Source organism: Lepidothrix coronata, unplaced genomic scaffold, assembly GCF_001604755.1.
Source record: "Lepidothrix coronata isolate B3197 unplaced genomic scaffold, Lepidothrix_coronata-1.0 Scaffold16, whole genome shotgun sequence".
Lineage (NCBI taxonomy): Eukaryota > Metazoa > Chordata > Aves > Passeriformes > Pipridae > Lepidothrix > Lepidothrix coronata.
In genome coordinates, this window is record NW_016690196.1 from 5,376,392 (window position 1) to 5,397,480 (window position 21,089).

Genomic DNA, 21,089 nt, shown 5'->3' on the forward strand with positions numbered 1-21,089 from the left:
CTATATTCCCTATACATCTACTAAAATCAAAAATCTTTCCTGTTATTCTCAAGTCATGGCAAATGCTAGGTTAATTAATATTCTTCAGATTCTTAGCAGTTTCAGTGTTTTTCATGTGAAAGTGCTGTTAATGCAGACATCAGGGCACCTTGCATATGAGGAGGGGCCAAGACAGAACTAGACTTGTTCAGTCTTGAGAAGTAGGATGCCTGCTGCTGTCCAAAACTATCCACTGTGCAAGTGTGGAGAAGGCTGGGCCGGTCAGCTCAGTATCAAATTCTTTATTTTTCTTTGACTCCGAGTGTCTGTTTAATTTGTACAGTTTGGTGTATGCGCCACATGTACACACAGTGCTGCAGTAGCTGAGAAGGAGAAACTGGTTTTGAAGGCCACTTTTTATCTTGAAAGTAGATTTAGGTAATCTATACAGCCTACAGAATCTATAAATTCTTCAAAGGACAGATCTGTAGGTTATATCAAGATTTTTTTTTACCTTCGTATTAAGGTTTTTTAGCTTTATTTAAATTGTTGTCACTCATGAGCAGTGGGCATTTATGTCCATCAGGCAACAGTCCTGTGGACTAAAGCAGCCAGGAATTATGATTATGGTGCTAATTGTTATCCAGTTTGACAGTTCATCCACGTACTGCAACCACATATTTGACTTTCAGAATAGGAAACAGCATTCGTGCTTGAGAAACTGTTCGAAACTTTACTGTCTTCAGAGTCTTTTAACATTAAATAATGACAAAATGCTCTTTTTCTCTGCAGTGCTTGCTCTCTCAGCCAAAGTTCTGGGCCATTCAGACATCAGCCTTGCTCCTTCGGACCAAACTTGAGAAAGGAAGTACTCGCAGAATGGAGCGGGCAATGAAGCAAACTCAGGTAAGACTTCTGAGCTGATTTATTATATATGTTTGTGTGTCTGTGTGTGTGTGTATACATATATGTATATAAAATCTACCTGTAAATATATATAGATAAAATGTCTATCTATCTAAATTACATACATTATATATATTTATTTATATATATATATCTAAAATCTGGTTTTGTACCTCTCGTTTCTGCCTTCTGATCTGAGGAGTTTGATGTAGGTGTTCATGAGTGTAAAGTTGCTATACTGCCATCGAAATTTTTGGTACTTTTTTGCTTAAGTAAATAATCTCTATAAAACATTGAAACTTGTAAATAGTCATTGGTATTGTGAGAACAAGAAAACACATTTGTCAACAAAGCAGCAATTTCAATTTACCATTTTGATGGGATACTTGGTAATTAGTATTTTTATTTGCAAGTTTTTATTTGCAAGATTAAATAATCTTGTTCCAAACAAAGAGAAGATCATTTTTCAAATACAAAAAAGCAAGGTTAAATTTCTGAAATATGTCATTTAATAGAATTTATTTTAAAAATAAATTCTTCAAAGGACAGATCTGTAGGTTATACCAAGATTTTTTTTACCTTCGTATTAAGTTTTTTTAGCCATTTGTCATCTTTGTGCGGTTAATTCTTGTTGTCACTCATGAGCAGTGGGCATTTATGTCCATCAGGCAACAGTCCCGTGGACTAAACCAACCAGGAATTAGAATTATGGTGCTATGTGTTTAAATCACGGAAAGCTGATGCTTTGTTTAAAATCATTATCGATGCATGGATATTTGAAGGAGTGCAACTTGGATGTGCTGCTGCATTTTTCTTTTGCTGATGAGGGCATGGAGTTGCTATATTGGAATTTCCTGTAGTCATTAGGAGACTGTCAAGGAAGCCAGGATTCTAAATCTGGGAGATGTAGCATCTGACGGCACTTGGGAAGCGATCTCAGGATCCTTGATGCCCTAAACCATAAAATAGTTGGAGTGTCTCCAATATTTTTGTCTAGCTTGATTAAACCTGAGTACTGGAAATTGTTATATTATACGGTTTGACATTCTCATGACAGAAATCTTCATGAAGGGATTATCTTAGCAAGTACATTTATCTGACTGCATCTGCAGTAATGCAAAGGATTTGATTAGCATGGGTTGTGGCATTCTGGAAGATGACCCCACAGTAGACACAGAATCTGTGGTTTTAAATATTATCTTTAATCTTAGTGTGTTTATGTTTTCTTTCATTAAGTTTTCTAGTCTTTTGAATATAATGACATATTTGTGTCAATTTGATCAAGCTCAGTTTCCAAAAACAGTTCAAAGTTGTTTAAGGATTTTTATGTGCTAAATTAATCAAATAACTTGAATAACTTTCCATTTAAGGTTTTCATTCCTGAGATCAGATCAGAATTTTTTGATATCATGGTTTCTAACAGTTCTAAGAAGGAATCAGAAAACATAGAATGAATGATGTTATTTTCATACATAACACAAGTTAGGTTTGATATATCATATTCATGAAGATGCTGATATGTAATTTTCATTAAGATGCCAAAGAGTGAGTGAGTTCTGCAGCTATTTATCAGTAGAAAATGGATTTCAAAACCGTAGAACTGTCATTCAAAATGATTTAATAGTCTTTGTTTGTTTTATAATTTCATGTTTACGAGTTCAGATTGCTGTAGAAAGATTAAATAAAGATAGATAGCCCTTAGGTTAAAGGAGGAGGTGTAAATACAGTTGTTTGCAATATCAATTTTCTAAAGGAATTATAAAAATTATTGTAAAACAGCTTGACTAAGGGTGAACTAAATCTTCTGCATTATTTTAGGGTTTGTCTGAAAAGTGCATGAGCCATTATAGGCTCATGATGCTGGGTATCTCCTATCTCTCCTTCCTTTCCCCATTTCTACCCTTACCTGCTTCTATGCGGGGTCTGAAGCTGATAAGCATCTTTTAAAATTAATATCACTGAGCAGGGATATGCTGCTTTTCAGCCATATAGCAAGCCAGGCTACAGCATTGGTTTGTCAGAAAAAGCATTTTTTGACTATCTTTTTTTGTGGGATTCGTTATATTTGTTTACTTATTTTAATCACTTGAAAATAATTGCAACTGGTTTTGAAATGAGGACATATTGCTTGAATTTAGCTGCCACACTCCAAATATTAAATATATCCCTACTTGATTCCAAAGGGTTTTTATAAAACTTTTGTAAGTAATTTTTTTTCTAGTTAGAAAACTTCAAAAGGAATTGGAATGATCGTTTTCAAACCCTTTTTCTGATTACTCTAAAGATCCGAACTACAGATAGTGTAGTCTTTGGAACAGTTTTTAAAATTATCATTCTTGGTGCTCTGGAATGTACTTCAGCTAGTAGCTAACTACAAGTGAGGAGGAGATATGTTTTTTCTTAACTTCTCCTGGATGCTACTGGTTGTCTCTGTCCAGTTTTTGCTTAAATGAGGTTTGGATCCACAGAAATAAGGTTAAAGATTTCTAAAGCCAACACTTTTTTCAACCATATTTCTAAGAAAAGGAAACAGCATTTGAAAGCTAAAGCAGTTATTTTACATTCCACTAGAATATTTAATCATGACCAGTACAACATATAGAGAAGTCTGGATCAAGGTACTGCCAAATCAAATGTGTCTCTGGATACAGTATGATTTTTTCAAGGTTAGGTGATTGGGTTTTTTCCATTTGGGTGTAGGTGAAAGAGTGTGGGAAGTACTATTGTGGAAAGAAAGGAAAATGGTGGGGGGGAGAAAACAGGAAAAAATGGGGATAGTTTTTTGATAAATAGCTCTCCACATAACCAGACACTTGCTATTTCTCCATCAGTTTTGGGATCTTCACCTACCTCTTATTGTAAGAAAGTAATTCAGACACTATTAATAGTGGAAAATGGGTTGGAATAAACTGTTAATCCACAGATTACTGCTGAAAGTGCAGTCAGAGCTCAAGTAACAGAATGAGGGAGAAAAAAGGAATATTGAGTGGTCTAGGAGCTATGAAAAAATGAGAAAAATGAGGGATGATTAAACAAAAAGAAAAAAAAAAGAAAAAAAACCCACAACCAAACAAACCAGTTTAAAACATAAAGGATAGAATCCCACCATAGTTTCTTGATGTACGAAATGAGTGTACTCTTCCATTTCAGTGGATTTTAAAATATTAAGAAAGGAGCGAAATGAATTAAAATGCCCTGCTTTGTACAAAGGTTGGTGGAGTAGAAGCAAGAGCATTATTTACTGCTGGACTGGGCCAACAGTGAAAGAAGTGAGGTTGCCATGTGCCTGCTATGCCAGTAGCCTGCTCAGGCTTATCCTGCAGTGACTTGCTACAGCTACTTGCTGCAGCGTGGTCTGGGTGGTTACACTGGCTACCTCTGTGCTTGCAGCTTTTATCAGCTTGTTATGTGCCCCTTTTCCAACTGTATTTTGTGCTGCTCGTTACACCTGGTGACAGCATGCCTGCAAGCTGATCGCTTGGCTTTCCTAGCACGTCGTACAACACATGCAGTATTTCATATGGTTCTCTCCTGCTTGCTATTCTTGGCAGTAAAGGAATTTGCCTGTTGGGGCAGAGAAATGTGTCTTGAAAAGGGTGTTTTAATAGGACTTCAGGAGAGCTGGGAGCAGACTAGCAATATTATAGGCTAATCATTATGTCTAAGATTGAAAGGTCACATGAGATCTTGTTTTATATCCTTAGTCATACACAGATGTATGTGGTTGGGAATTCTGTCAACTGCCCTGTAATTTTCACTTAAATAATACTTCAGAGTGTCATTTTCTCCAGCAACTAATGTTTTTCTGTGTGTATGAAAAAGGGAAATAATGATTTTTTTTTTTGTTTAAATTGTTCTTACTATAGAAACATGCTAGTTGATGTTCAGTTCTTTCAAATCTGAACAAATTTATATACGTCTGTATGAAGAAAAGGCTGATACAGATCTGACAGAACTGGTGTCTGGAGCTCTGTGAGCTTGCATGCAGCTTTGCTGTTTTGTTATTTTCCTATTGATGATCTTTAAATGGTTATGGAAGAAAGTTATGTCATTTATCACAGAAACATATCCTTTTTATTTTCAAAACTAAACTGTCAGCTCCTTGCCAAATTCCTTATTTGGCGGCTGTGCTACGTTGGATAAATTCAACATTTAAAGGAAGAGTTCAAAAAGGAGAGGGAAGCAGTCTTCCTCCCAAAAGCTGATCTAGAGGGGTTTGAGGCTAACAAATTTTCTCCACTTCTTTTGCTTCTTAAGTCATATATCTTTCTGATCAGACCTCTCAAGACCACAGTCGAAGCAACAGAGACACATAGCATGACCAAGGGAATGACAGCACCTGTCTTTTAGTTCAACTGTTAGATCTCTGTACTAGGAGTTCTTATTTCTGTTCTTTAACCCCCTCTTGTATTTTAGGAGTACATTAAATAAGATTTTAATAATTGCTCTTAGTTGTGGATGGAATGGGAGAGGGCAGGAAGGAGGAGAAAAATTAATTGCTAATAAATATTTTTCACGTGAAGTTAAAAGTTTTAGTGGAAAATTACTGGGATCTGAGATATACTGGAGAACTGAAAGAGATTTAACTCGCTTCCTTCAGGAGGGTAGTAAGTGGAAGACAGCCCTCTTCTATCCTGTAGAGATCCTGCATTGATATCCCAATAGTTCTCAACTATTATGAATTGTATTTATTATTAAAGCACATGTTCTGAAAGGTGTTTAAAAAGAGGAAAAAAGCCAGGTGTTTTATGAAACCATTCTTTAATGAATTCTACACAAAATCACAAGGTCTCCAGAACCCAAGAAATAAACCTTATTACTTCAGAAAGCAATCTCAAGAGAGAGTGACCTCTTGGTGATAGTTATTATTTCAGTCTCAAGACACACATTTCCAGAACGTATTTCATTTTGCTTAAGGAGATGACATATTTGACAGAAGATGTTACATGATACAGCTGAGTCTGGAATACACTGAACTCATTAGCACACTTCAAAATAATTAATGTGGTGGTGCTTGGCTCCTTCTGTTTTTCTTCCACTCTGCAATTCTGGGGTTTGGGGGGAGGGGAATCGCAGATCCAGTCTGCCAAGAGTTATTCAGGAATAATTGAAGTGGTTTTGTACCACTAGTGAAAAAGAGAATATTGAGTAGTTTAATTTTCCAAGTAATGATTTCTGCCTAGAAGTTTTCTACCGCGCTCTTGGTTTTGCCAGTTTGGATCAGCACTATTACCTAGTGTGGGGAAAAGAATGAAACCATTCTTTCTGTGCTAAAGTTTCTTCATATTTTCTCAGCTACTGCTTTTAAAGTACAAACCTTTTTGCTCATTTGACAATTATGTTCAGCACCTGAGCTGTTCCACTTCTACTGTCAATGCACTCTCAAAAAGAAGCCAAAAATACAAAGCCTCCCATTTTTTTCAAAATGTTTCCCATTGAATCTTAGCTCTGAAGGCATTTACTTTTCTCCCTTCAGACTCTCTTCACTCAGTGTTGTGACATTTTGAATGATGGTGGTAAGAGAATCCTTAAGCCATATTGAACACCACTTTTTCGTAGACAAAGTGATGACAGTAAGTTGCAAAGAAAAATATGAGTACCAGGACACAAAATTAACATCGTTCTGCCTAAGCTTTGCCTTGGGAGACAGAAGCTCAACTTCAATGAACTAAACAATTTAAATAATAAAGTTCCACAGACCAGCTGCATGACATGGAGGGCACACTGTTGCCACCTGTTGCTAAATTGAATAGATGAAGCTTTACAGCTGTCAATAAATTTGAATAGATGAATCTTTTATGTCATAAATATCATTACAAATCTGGAGATAGGTGTCCCGAGGTGAGATAACAAACCATGTTTTGAAATAGCCCCATACTGGTGGACAATCACATTGTCCAGCGCATGTGCCAAGTAATACAAACTAGACTCTACCTTATCTCAAGGCAGTTGTCTGTTCCTCCTATGTTGTATTTCAACTTGAACTTGACAGTGATCGTTGCTCTTTTTATTTCTTTCTCCATTCTTGTCCTTACTTCCCCCTTTAGTGAAAAACAGAAAGCAAAGCTGATGTAAGAAATCTTTGAATCTATTTTTCAGCATTGACTGCTGTTGTGCCTTCCCCCAAAACAAACTGATTTGGGAACTATAAAAGCAGTGTAATCACAACAGCTTGGAACTTAATGCAGACTTACTATTTTGAAGTATATGCAGTTCCTCTGCAGGTTTTGCACCCTGTGCAAATTGTTTTATGACTATTGTTCAGCAGTGGCAATATCAAAGCCAGCTAACTGGCTACAAACAGGGAACCTGCATCTATACAAGATGCAGTTGTCCTCCGTGGGGGAGTCCCCACATTTATGATTGCATGAAACATGTGTCTACTGTTTTGGGGCCCATGGATGCAGCTATATTGATGGAGCTGTGACAAAAATGTCGTGTCATCTGATAGGGAAGGGGGAACCTTCAATGCAGATGTCTTTGGGAGAGGGACTACAACTACTTCTCCTGTTCCTAACTTACATAAAGACACTGTTTAAAGCTAAGGTCAGCCAGATATGTTTGGGATTTGAGACAGTAGAGTTAGAAAGACTGATGCTGCACTGCAAATAAATAACCTGCAGGCATACTAAAAAGGGGGCATGATGCTTGTGTGAAAATGGGAACATTTTTTCCCTGAAAGCCAAATAGGCTAGCCTGTATCTGAACTAATTTTTAATGTAGAGCTATTATGTTGAATTGATGGATGATACCAGTATTCTTGCTTTTGCAACAGAAAGTGAGTGGTCATCTTTTAAATCCATCCTTCACAAGTAAGCTTGTAAATCTAGCTCCTACAGACCTTAGAGGGAGTTCTGCTTACACCTTTTGAAAAATCATGGAAGTAACAATCAACAGGTGAAAGAGCTTCTTTGAAAACAAAAACATTCAAGAAGGTACACCTGCTTGATAAAGATAATGCAATAACTATAAAATTATATTTCATATAGGTAACATTAAGTAAAAAATAAGTGTAAATGACATAAAGATCATAAAATACTTTTCTGAAGATTTTGTCTTCTCTAAGTGGGGGCTTAAGTCATTAACAGGTTTTAACATTGAAACCCATATCCTAAGCACTGACACTCAGTAACTTTGGGTTCAATATTTGTCCAGAAGGGTAAGCTCATATTTTGAAAGTCAGTAACACTGCTGTGCTATTAGAGACCTCATTTGTTTTACCCTGCTTCTCTAGGTGGTAGTGCTTGACAAAACATTCCAAAGGGCAGTTGCATTGGGATGCTCTGAATTGCCTGGTGCACTGCTTTGCTCTCAGTTTCAAACAAAAAGGGAATATTATGTAAGGCGCTCATGAATCCAGTTATCTCCTACTCATGACCTTAACCTCTTTTGTGCTAATTTTGATATCAAAATGCTTTATGTTTCATTTGGGATTGTTGGACTCATTTCCTCTTGTGTGCTTTTCTTCCCCACCCAGCTGCAAAAGCCCTTTTGTAAGGAAATTGAAGCTTTTTTTCAGCAAAGTTACTCTGACAACCTAAGTGAATATTTGTTGCTTAGTTGTTTTCAAAGTGAAAGATACATTTTTGGTGCCTGATATAATAAACCAAAACATCCACTTTAAGAATCTAGTATGTGACTCATTTTGAAAAAATACGGATGTGCACTGTTTCAGTACGTTAATCAACTTCTGGCCTGGCATACTTCCTTAAAACTGTCAGCATCATCTTGCATCTTAAAAGTTCACCTTGAGTTATGCAAAAACTAAATATTACTGGTAGTCCAGTACCTTGAATTCTTTTGTATAGATGCCTGACTATTTTTTCTCTCTTTCCTCTCATCAAAGAGATTGTATAAGTGAAACCAGTCCATTAGATTCAAGAGGTAGTCTCTTCCTCAGTAGTTTTGGAATTTGAAATCATTGCAATGTGAATGACTTTGGATTATGATCTTACTTAAAAATGTAGGGGATACTTAAGGAATAAGTTTAAAGAGAAGAGTTAGTTTGTTTGCCTGAGGACAAGGTAGTAATAGAGTGGAGAAGAATGAATTGCCAGAGTATCATAAAGAAAAAAGACTGGGAAGTGTTGTATAAACAGTAGCTTTCCAGTTTTTCAACATATAAAATAGAAAAAAATGAAACAACTTTAACTTGTTTACCAGAGAATTAGACTGGAAAACCTCTTAGATAAAAGGTCTACTAGAGTTAGGCAGTAAAACAAGTGTAATTTTACTAAATGCTCACTTTTTGAAATATGGTTAACAAGGAGTGATAAATGATTTTTTTTTTTAATAGAATAGGAAGTGTAGAATAACTGTTTAAGGATTCAGCTAAATTATCATTTTTAATGAATATTGAATCCTTAAAAATGTTGATATCTTTTTATATGTTCAATATTGATTACGCAGTCACTACCTGTAGAACAGCAAAGTTTTAAAGTCCAAGTGATAACACAGTTGAGATACAAGCTCAGGTACAGAAAAATTGATACATTCAATTAATGTTTAGATATTTCATTACAAAATGTTTTAAACTGCACTTAGAATCAGTAATCTCAGTTAATATACCAGCAGGACATGTTTTGATGCTGAGGTTTAAAGAAAATTGGATGAATGATCTGGTAAAAATCACCAATGAAGTATCTGGAATGAGAGTATGTTGAAAGGGTAAAGCAGCCTTCAACAGCAGCTATGCAGGTGCAAAGGTGTGTTTTCTTTCCTAGCTCAAGACCTAGCTTATTCAGAATTGAGAAACTCCTTGGGAGCTGACAGGACAAGAAGGCATGGTTTTTAGGACTAAAACACTGAGATCTACTAATTTTAATGTGTAATCAGAACCTATGTATTTCTAAGATATCTATAAGAAAGGAGCAAATTGTAAATGCAAAACTTATTTTGATAGTGGCCTTTTGGTTACAAGGCCTATAATCTATTTAATTTGGATCATAATGTACGTTTGCTTTATTTGCTAATCACACTTCCATTTCCATCTAGAAAAGTCTTAAAACAACGGAAAGTTAACATCTTTATTTAGGACAGGACAAATGCCATTTATCGTTCTCTAACATTTAAATTTAAAATAGCCCAGGAATTTTATGCTAAAGATAGTTGTCTTAAACATGTTTACATTGAATCCTTATGGTTTTAAAAAGAGATATAGAAATAAGGCTATGTATAATAGAAGGACAGTCTGATTCTCATTGCTGGTGAAAATTAATCTTTTAAAGGAAGAGAACAGAAGATGCAAATTAAAAAAACCCAACCAAAAAAGTGAAACAAACAAAACCCTGCCAAAATTATTTGCTGATTGAAATAGTATATTAATTGAAATTGCATAAATTTATAATAGTTCTCTCTGGTTAATTATTCTTCACCTTCAGTGACATAAACGTGTATGCATATTTTGGTTGATAAGGGTAGTAGTCTATTAAAAATATGGAAACTACTCCATAAAATGGCTTTTTGAAAGCTAAGTTAAGACAAACAGAATGAATTTTGCATCCTTTTCACATTTTAATAATTTTCCATACCAATAAAAATACATGCAGAGCAAGTATAAAATGCCCTCATCATGATAGTTTTGCAGTTATCTTTCAGTAGTGGTAATCAGTTTATTACAGGAAAGTAAGTCAGTTAAATGAAACAAAGCAGTTCTCTTTGTAATCTCTTTTCTCCAAGGAATCTTGCCCTGCAAAGCCTGCCAAATGCATGAGTTTTTCAACATGATGAGAAGGCACTAAATGCATTGATTATTGTAGTTCAAGGAGTTCCAAGGCTGTGGTGAACTGTCCTGTATAACACAGAGGATGAATTCAGGCCTGAAAGACTAATTCATAGTCATGCATGAATAGCACCTTCTTATTTAATGAAATGAAACTAAGATGTCCAGAAACAATTGCTAGGAAGTAGTACAGTAACAATGAGACAAAGGTTATTGATAGAAGTGTTTGTCTGTGTGTTTTTTAATATTTTGAAAGTGATCCAGCATTGTTCTGAAAAATTCTTCCATTAGAAGAAGGTATTTTAGGGCTGCTTTAACCATTGCAGGAAATGAGACTGGAAACTGCTTTTAGTTTTAAAAGTATTAAAAATGAATGAATATGGAAACAGTGGTTCTCTAATATTTGCAAAAGTTGGAAAAGGTAAAAAGTCAAAGCCAGCTTACTAAGCCCCAATAACTAGTGGTCCTTGCTCTTGTCTTTATATACTCAATAAAGAATGAATGGTCTGTCAGAAGGACTTTTCTTCTGATACAAAAATATTTTACTTCCTCAGGTCACCATACAAGCTGTGATTTTAAGGGAAGCCAATGCATTTATTGTCAAAGGAGATTTTCAGTTGAAAATCTGATAAAACCTGAAAAGAATTACTCTCAAGTGTTTAGGGGCAAGAAAGTGTTTGTATAGCTAAATCGGAGTATAGTCTGAGAACAGTACATTGGAAGCATTTAGCTTTTGTTATGTAGGTCAACAGAAAAGATATTCGAGGAGAATACTTCAGAAAATTTGTTTCTTGGACACTGGTAAGATTTCAGCAGATCAGTTTCTGCAGCAAAACTGTGCAGTATAAACTGTGGAGATTTGTAATCTTTGACCTTGAGAATATGGATTCACACAAAGTCAGATGAAGGGATTTGTAAAAGAGTCATTAAACTGGTGACAAATCCCTGCAAGATAAATGTAGAAATAGTGAAGGAAAACAATGCTTGTGGAAAAGATAAAATAGAAAAGAATGGACTATTGTGTAATTAACAAGGGAAAATGTTATTCTTCTTTTTTTAGATTAAATGATTGTATCATTTACAAAAATATGAACTAATTCCAAAAATGAAAATGTTTATGCTTCAAAATTAGTTTGTAACTGTGATGCTGCAGTGGGGAGTGAGGACTGCTATTTCTCATAGATCAGGCCGGTCAGATGGTTAAAAAAGTATATTTAATATGGTGACTGTTGTGGTTTCTGAATGTTCAGAGGTAGAAAATTTTGGGAATCCACTGTGTAAAGAATCAGTTGATTAGAAACTATTGTACTAGAGCCAAATTTTGCTATAGTGTTTGCTGGATGTAGGAGAACTGATTTTTCTGACCCAATTCAACTAATTTAGTTCTTGTTCCAGTTATAGTTATGAATTGAGGAATATATTTGGCTTCTGAACTTTCCAAACCAATTTGAGGGCCATTGATTCAAATAATCACTTGGATTGATGTATGTAGAGTTCTATAATGATAAGATATTGACTCTTTTCAGTATTTCCATTTCCTTTTGCGGTTATCCAGTTTCTTCATAGTGTTACTGTCTGTCTGAATATTGTAAATGATAGTGCTGTATTTTTGTGATAAGACTTGAGCATTCTGACAGATGCGGAGATGTTTTTGTAAGCAATATGACCTACCAGGCCTGAACTAGATTTTTAAATGGCATAAATGTTATTGTTTGTAGCTGTTACGCACGTTGACATGCTATACCTGCCCATTTTTCCAGATACTGATCTGTGCAAACACTGAAGTTGCCTAGAAATAGAAACATGTAGTAAATGATTCTACCACAGAACATTTCTGCTTTTTTCCATTTTCCTCTGTGTAAAATGCACGCAAGCTGAGACCATTAATAATGTTGCAAGTTCAGACACTTAAAAGATCTAAAATGCCAAATTATAGTGCGATCTTAAACTATTTGAGGAGCTCCCAAGCTGCATCTTGCCATTTCCTCTGGTCTGAACTCTGCCTTCTTCCCTCTGGTTCTCCATGAGGGGTGCAGGCTGAGGGTTGAATGGATGGCCAGAGCCCAGCAGACTCCTGGCTCATGTTCTTCTCTCCCCTGGAAAAAAAGGGTAGCAGAAACTAGATGGTGGCAGCTGACAGTGGAAGAGTTAATTTGTCCTTCAGTACTCTTCCTCTGGCTCAGGTTAGAGTACTTCAAATAATTCAGGGTGACTGAAAGCAAAGTGCTGTTGCTTTGGCAGCAGCCTGCTACCTCCTCCTGAAGATCTGCAAGAAAATTGCTTCCAGTGCAAGATTGGTACTATTAGAACTTGCAGCTGATTGTCCTCAGCTAAGCAATTGAAGACTGTTAACAGATTAAACGATGTACATGTTGCACTGATGTCCCTTTGTTTCTACAGCCTCTGGTTTTGTTGGGCAAGGTTTTTAGTGTGCTGAGTCCAGTCCTTTTGTGAAGAAGCAGAAGATCCTTTGTTGTCCAGTCTCTGTCTCTCAACCTGTTTGGTGTGAGTGACCAGCACAGACCATAAGACTTTATCCAGCTGAATGAAAATTCTATTTTGGTCTGGTTTTTTAATTGGTTGTGTACCAAACATGCTACACCAAAGACTGCTATATGATTGTGGAAAGAACTGTGTTTTTGTGGATTCTTCCTTTTTTAAAAAGAACTGAGTCTTCAGGGTAGCTTGATATGCTTCTATTTTAATATGTCATACAATCAGGCATGGAATATTTAATGCATTTAGAGTGTTTTCATTTTCACTGGAAATTGAACTGATTTCAAACCAGTTGTTGCTGAAGATGTTTATTTTTTCTCTTTGGTGAGTAGATCAATCATTAACAGAGAATGATAAGGGGGGCCATTTGTTTTTCCCAGATGTATAGAGAGCTTTCCAGGAACACGTGAAGAACTGGATTGGATGTCTTTCAAGAAAATACATATATTGAAAACAGACTTCTTCTTTATATGTGACTGCCTTTCTTTGAGATTGCTAAAGTTTAAACACTTTGCCCGTGTGTCATATTTCTAATGGACTTACCATCATACACTGTATGGTTGCTGGGTCAGGCTCAGCTACTGGAAGAATGTGTATTTCCTGCCAAGTAATTTTTCAACAGAAACTACTGGGTATCGGGCAAGGTTTCACTGTATAGGGAAGCTATTCTTAGGAAAAAGATATTTTTTTTGTGAGAAAACAGTGGGTATCCCGAGATGTTATCTGAGACATTCTGATTCAATTCAGGACAAAAGTAACTGAACTTCTCTTCATACTCCTGTCCCCTTCACTGAATAATTAAAGATGTTCTTGAGATTTTTCAGCTGTATGAAAATATTTGAAAAACAGGTATCAGTAAAAGAGCACTTAGCAGGTGTAAAAAAAAATTATATATATATATAAATTGGCTATTTCTATTACTGCAAAAAGAGCAATTAAAGCAGCTGAATATCTATGGTTTCAGATTATAGGTGTCTAGATAAGAGTAGACAATATTCTTTTTCCTTTTTCCAGGAATCTAAGGAAATCTTAGTAACATGAACCAATTATACTTGGTGTGACTGCCAGTAAAAAAATTCACTAACTTACATCAGTGCATTTTGGTTTGTGCTGTGTTTTTTTCTTTGACTAATCTATTTGTGTAACCAAATACCATCCAGTCACTACATTAGGTAGGAGCAAGCTGAAAACATTTGCATGCTTGCAATTAATAACAAGGTCTTAAGAACTTTTGCTCTAAAATTCTTTAAGTATTTGTTGTTTGCATTCTTCAGAAATGACCATCTAATTCCTAAGTTCTAAATTTTTTCCCATAGATAAATGGTTTTTTGTAATATTTATTTCTAATATGTTTATTTATGTTTCCCAATGAAGCTTGAGTGAGACTTTTTCTGCTACTTACAGACAGTGTCTCTTTTTTTTTTTTTTAATTGCTTGTGTATATATACACACACTATTGCACAATTTACCATAAGCAAAATGCAAATGTCTGGTATATGGTAGGAAAGATCACAGTACAACAGAACAGATGGTTCCTGGTGGAAGAACAATAAGAGCTTAGGTGACAAGCAAGTTCCTCCTTTGCTGAAAAATGGACATGACCTTTGTTTTAAAGAAGTTAACTTGGTTATGCTTTTAAAGGGAATAACAGCCTTAAATGCATCAAACTTGAAACATGTTAGAAAATTCTGTAGTTGTAATCTATCTTGGAGAGAATATTGTGTTATTCTCAGGTTGATGCCGGGTGCTAACAATGAAATCAACCCTGTATACAGAGGCCACAGAGATGGCTGTCCTGAAAAAGCCTCTACTGGCATTCTTCTCAGCCCAGAAACTTTAAAGTATTTGGTCAGGAATTGCTGATGCCAAGTTTCTTTAGCTATTGAGGGGGATAAGGAAATAGGAGATAGTAGAGGATAATCCGTGTTCTGTATGCATGCTATTAGTACTTACGCCCTTAACTGAAGAATCCATCAAAATAAGCTACTAGAAGATTACTGTGTGGTGAGTAGTGCTGAATCCAGTACAAGAACCTCTTGTTTTTACAGCTCAGATAGATTTCTGTGTCTCATCTAGGGTGGGAGAGGGAAAAAAAGCAAAGTATTAGCTGAGGAATTAGTCTGCTGTTTAAAAAGGGATTATGCTAATTTGAGATAATAGGCAGAGAAAATTTTTGTTTCATTTCAGTTAAAAGAAATCAGTGCTTTTCCTTCTGTATATAAAGCTGCTAGAAACTGGAGCCATTTTCTTGTGTCTTTTTTTGAAAAAACTAATAACCTGGGTCACTAGACATTGTGATTTCTTTCAGTGTAGTGGTTACATACAATCGAGAAATTTTTACCAAAGCATTGAGCAAAATAGTTAAAACACTTCTTTTAGTGCAAATAGACTTAGTTTTGAAAACTTGCATCCTGAAGTCTTCTCCTTGAATGTTTCAGTTAATTTTGTTTCAAGCACTCCTTGTTTCTATAGTTCCGGAGTCACGTTACCTTGTTACTAGGTTCTCTCTGTGAAGCATCCAGACATCTTTGCAATTCCTGTGTTCCAGGCACTCTGTAACCCTTCATTTGCAATACAGATGAGGCAGTCAGTGCTATACAACGCTGTCAAGTTAGCTTTAACAAATTTCAAGCCACTTGTTAGTTCCTAGGGAACAGTGTGATACGTGGTCCTCTAGTTGGTTTAAGTGCACACACCATTTGAGGATAATCCTAACAAGCAATAATGGAAGAAAGACCGAAAGGGTGACTTTGCAAAGGGAGCAAAAACACAAGTCTTCAAGGCTACAAGATTTTAATGAACCCAAGACTTGTATTTTAATGAGGTGTAAAAAAGGGGGTAAGATTTTTGTCCTTTTAAGCACTTAACTTCTGCAGAGTTCTCACAGAACATTTTTATCCTCCTGAGAATGTGAATAATGTAAAATCCCCAGTAAGCAGAGCTCTTCATCTTGGCATCTTTGCACAATGTGAAAAATGGTCTTTTTGAGTTTCCATGAATCAGAAATCTTAATTTATAATAGTGATCACTGTAATAAATTTTCCTCAAGTATTTAATGTCATAATTCTCCTTTGAAAATTAGATAAATGAGTGGGAGGTTTCTTCTTGATGTTGAAATACATCCTTGCTTAATAGTTTTTGTTGTGTGTTTGGATGCCTTAATTCTTGACATTCAGAGATTTTCATCATTTAACAGAAATATATAGTCTGTGAGCTTTTAAAAGGACAGCTCATTATTTCCTTGAAGTCATTTTAGTTTCCAAGCAACAAAGTCCTGTCTGAAATGTCAAAGTGCTGTTTTGAGTAATGGTTGAATGTAGTATGTCCGAATGAACTGGGTTTATATCTATTTCTCTGATGATAAATTTGACAATCAATAAAGTAATCACTATTTGCTCATAATCTCTGTCATGAGGTTTAGGCTAGACCAGAAATTATTCTCTCCCATTAAGCTAAACTTCACTGCATTGTTATATGAAAGCTGGTTTTATTGTTTCATAGTTTCTGGCATTGCTTCACTCGTAGTTTAAGTATTTTGATCATTGGATTTTAGAAGTCTATGTATGCCTCAGTTTGTCCCAGTGGTCTTGGTTGCAGGAGCTCTTGGTTTGACAAAGAGCTGTTGAAACAAGATTGTTGCTTGAAATGTAAATATGGGGAGTTATGCTTTTTTTAAAGTAAGATTACCAAAGGAGTGTAACTGAAGATCCAATTGCATATCCACAAGGTACTAAAATAGTTATAGTACTTTAGAAAAGCTTGGAATATCTGATCTAATTCACAGGAAAGAAAATTTGGAAAATCCTAACTATTCTGCATATTTAATTATCTGTATTTGTCACCCGTTTTCTAGTATGTATACAGTTTCTGAATTTTAGACACTGTTTATATATGTTTTCTTCAGGGATAATGCAGCTTTTATTTGTAATTTTCTGTATTTACGTATTTCCGAGTCTACTGTTGCAGAACAAGGCTGTGACATTTCCTGTCATAATACATCCCAAATTAAATTGAACTGTAATACTTTGTTGTGCAGCATTTTTCAGGCTTTATTGTTAGAAAATGTAATTCGACAGAGGACAATTTAAAAAATAATAAAGCCAATTAATGCTTTAAAGCTTCAAGAATTATTTAGGTTTTCTGTTAGACAAGTATTTTAATATCACAACCTCCAGAAGTAAATATTTTAAAGCATTTAGAATTAAATCTTAAGCTGTGTGAAAGTTTGAATTAATTTAACGATGTTTCTCTGGCAGTTTTACAGACGTGTAAGTATTACCGGGTTCACAAGAACTTATTGTTGCATAAACTTTAAAAGTACCCACTTTTTGTTTCATTAATACTAAGCAGTAAAAACTCTATCTGTGAGAGCAGGTTCTGTGGTAGGAAATCAAATGAGCTTTTTGATTTTTCCCATTTATTTACAATTTTTAAAATAAGCTTATGAATAAAGTAAGAACTTTGTAATTCTACAGCCAGAGTTACACATGTAGTTGCTGTTACTTTTACAAAGCTTTCCTCTACATTATTCTTGAGTAAATAACATAGGTGAGCTAAGTTCAGTTTGGGCTAAACACCTGCTAAATTGTTAGAAATCATAGTAATGATGAGATGAGACACTAGGATTGTTTTTTCTACAGGTGTGCTTTTATCTCTTGGCCCCTTTGTCTCCAAACATCTTTCTTCCAAGCAGTCAAACAATTCCAACTGCGTCATCAGGCACTTCTGTGGCTGACTCATAAGCCAAGATCCAGCCAGGCAGTCCTGAAGCTGGTGTCCTTACTTTGGCACTTATAATGGTATATAGGTTGTATAAGAACAGCTAGAATACACAAGCAGTAGAGTTGTGACATCAACTTGCTGCTTATAAATCATACAGAGGTAATGTACAGAAATAGAAGAAGGTCAAGGAAAATGGGAACAGTTATTTAAGCAGAGTGGTTATTCAGGCTGATTTGTGGGATTTTCAGAAGGAGTCTTCAGACTTGGGAGAAATTCAAGAAAAAGGACCTGAGGATCACAACAGTATCGTGAAAGTGTGTCTGGAGTTTACATGTTAGAAAAGCCTGAAAGGTACTTTTCCATTCTTCCTCTTCTCTCTGCTGGGGATTAAGGTACTAGTCGGGTAGTACATGCTGGACCATGGCGATAGTGGGAAAGTGGAACACATGACAATATAAGTTTCCTTTGGCATAGATCAAGCTAAACCCATGTCAGATATGGTAAAAACAGGTAAGAAGTGAGGCATCTTAGAGTTGATTAGAGGAAAACGAGCAGAACAAGATAATGCCACAGCCACCATGTTGGCTGAGATTAGGTGATAGAGAAACGTTGTGGTTTATGGCTGTTGTGAGCTTTCAGGTAGAAAGGACTCTTTGGTGGACAATCTCCACTGCAGTCCCAGAGCTATTAACTGGGGATTGGTTCTGGCAGGCTGACAAGGTCTCTAGACTGAGAAGCAGAAGACTAGAAAAAACTTGTCTAATCATCCTGCCTATAAAATCGTAAATAAAGAGGAATGTCAGTTATACCAGGAGAAATCAAAGGGTGTGAGGGAATATAATATGCTAACAAGGGTAGAGATAGTGGTACTGGTAAATGCATAGCAAGTAATCAGGTACTAAAGTAGTAAAATGTTTTTAAATCGGGTGTGGTTGGTGGGAAACAGCCGGATACCTGCTTAGCAGTGGGACAAGACAGGAAAACAAAATAAACAAGCTATGATGATTGACACTATCTGTGAAATAAGCAGTTGTGCAGGTGAAAGAAATGTAATGGAAGAGTTGTGACTGGAACACAAAAACTGGAAATGTTCTTGCTGGAAAACATAGGTAAAGGGAAAATTGGTGCAGTGTGTTACTGATATGAAAACCTGGGAGAAAGTGAGTTGAAATAGCGTGAACAAAATGCTGTCTAAAAGTCAAGACTGTTTTGAGGAAAGTGTTTTATTGGGGCCAACAGTATTAGCAATATTGGGTTTGGATATGAGTAGGCCTATCCTCAGTGATTTTGAAGTGAGAGGTCCAGATGAAATTAAATAGTTGCTGCACAAGCAAAAAGGTCTTATGCTGTTTCCAAGAAGTTTTTGATAAGTAATTAATATCTTGCTTTTTTCAAAAGACAGGCATTTGGGGCTTTTTTGTTTGGTTTGGGGGTGAATTTTTCCCTAAATAAGCTTGAATCAGGAGATCCTTCAAGTGAAATGTATGGGAAAAATGTTTGCATATAGTTACAGGTTTACATAGTAAGGGGACTTTTTTAAATAAGTAAACTATTTAATCTGGAATAAACAGATTAAAAATAAAAAGAAGGATGTTAAAGTCTGCCATTTATTTACCTCAGATGCAAAAGGGACATGAAGATTATATTTTAACAAACAGGACAAAATCTTGTGGGAGGGACTTCAGACCAGTTGGATGAATAACAAATTAAAAAGCTGTACTGTAAGTAGATTGAAAAATCAAATGGCATTATGTCATAGAAAATGACAACTCTGAGAAACCTTGAGGGTATAATAGTATTTTCAGAGATTAAATACAGAGATAGGGACTGGCTAAAAAGAAAAAAAGATCTAACTCTGTCAGCCACTGAAGATAATGGAGTGGATGAAGAGACTGAAATTCAGTCAGACTCAAAAATCAAAGCTGATATTTTATCATCAGGACTACTTAGTGATGTTACATGTATGTTGAACATAGAAGCAAAGCAAGGATGTACAGTGGCAATGAATGTATGGGAATGACATCCACAGTGGGAAAAATCCTTTACAAACTTCATGTACTTTAATCATAAACTTCAACCAGCTGAGTTTGATTAGGAAAATGAGTAGACTGAGGTGGATTAGTACAGTAATAAAAATGCTAATGTGATCATTTTAAATTAACATCCCAAACAGGCAGTACCTATTGTACTGCTTAAACTCGTGCCAGAGTATGAGGTGGGGAGAAGGAATTATATTTTGAAGAATGACTTCTCCTGCCTTCATGTGGCAATAATGTGATCTTTGCTAACGATATAAAATTCCATCAAAACTATCTGGTTTTGTTGTTTCCAGACTGGATTAATTGTACCTCTCTACTGTGATTTTTGACTTAAGGACTCGTTATCTGTGACAGCTCAAGCCTTGGGAAAAGGGTGTGTTACATGGTGGGAGAGAGACCTGTTAAGTTAAATGTTTTTAAATGTTGCATATGGAAGAACAGATGTATCATTTAGAGTTTTGAATTTTAGTTAGTTTCTGCTGTATTTCTTTTTAACAACTTTTAAGGCAGGAGTTTGAGTCTCAAGTTAAACTAAGGCACAAAATCCTACATCTGACTGTTGCAAGTATTTTGTATTTACATAGGGTTTTTATTACATGGTATTTATGTTGAAGGTTATTAATGAAAAAGAATGCTCACTTGGCAGTGCTCTCTTGTTGATTGTATTGATTTATTGTTCTATGATTAGATATCAGCTGTGCAATAATGTTAGGTTTCTCATTTTCTTGCCCCTATACAACCCAAATTTTATCTCTTCAAGCATAATTCAGAAACATAGAATTCAATTTTTTAATAACTTATTTTCTATACTTCGTTATTAGGATGAACTGTCAGAGCTTTTTTTTTAACCTATTAGAGAGTGCATAAACCATGGATTTTAATGGCTTCTAAATTCATTGCCACTTACTCTTTTTAAGGAATATATAATATTCATATATTCTACTTACACTTTCAGTTTTTGTTAGAACTCTGAACAGAGTACTTGTTTTGGGAAGAGGGAGAATTGTACTTGTTAAGTCATATTCTCCTACAGCATGTCACTTACATAAGGCTTTTCTGCTTGTGAAGTGTAAAAAAGGTATGGCCACAAATTTTCCAATAAAATACATTGCTTTTAAAAAAAATTTTTCTTTGAATTTCAGTTTTTCTTATGCAACAATAGAAATTTAGAAGGGGGGGCAAAAAGCTAAAACAAGAACAAAACATTTTGATTGACTTAAAACATT

General features: G+C 35.4%; 1 protein-coding gene across 1 annotated transcript in view; it reads left to right on the forward strand.

Annotated features, from left to right (window-relative positions):
- TTC27 (tetratricopeptide repeat domain 27) overlaps positions 1–21,089 on the forward strand; it is a 126,601-nt gene that overhangs the window by 68,659 nt on the left and 36,853 nt on the right. Inside the window, exon 10 of the mRNA XM_017806838.1 lies at positions 772–885. Coding sequence (XP_017662327.1) covers positions 772–885 — 114 coding nt within the window. The remainder of the gene's footprint in view (positions 1–771; positions 886–21,089) is intronic.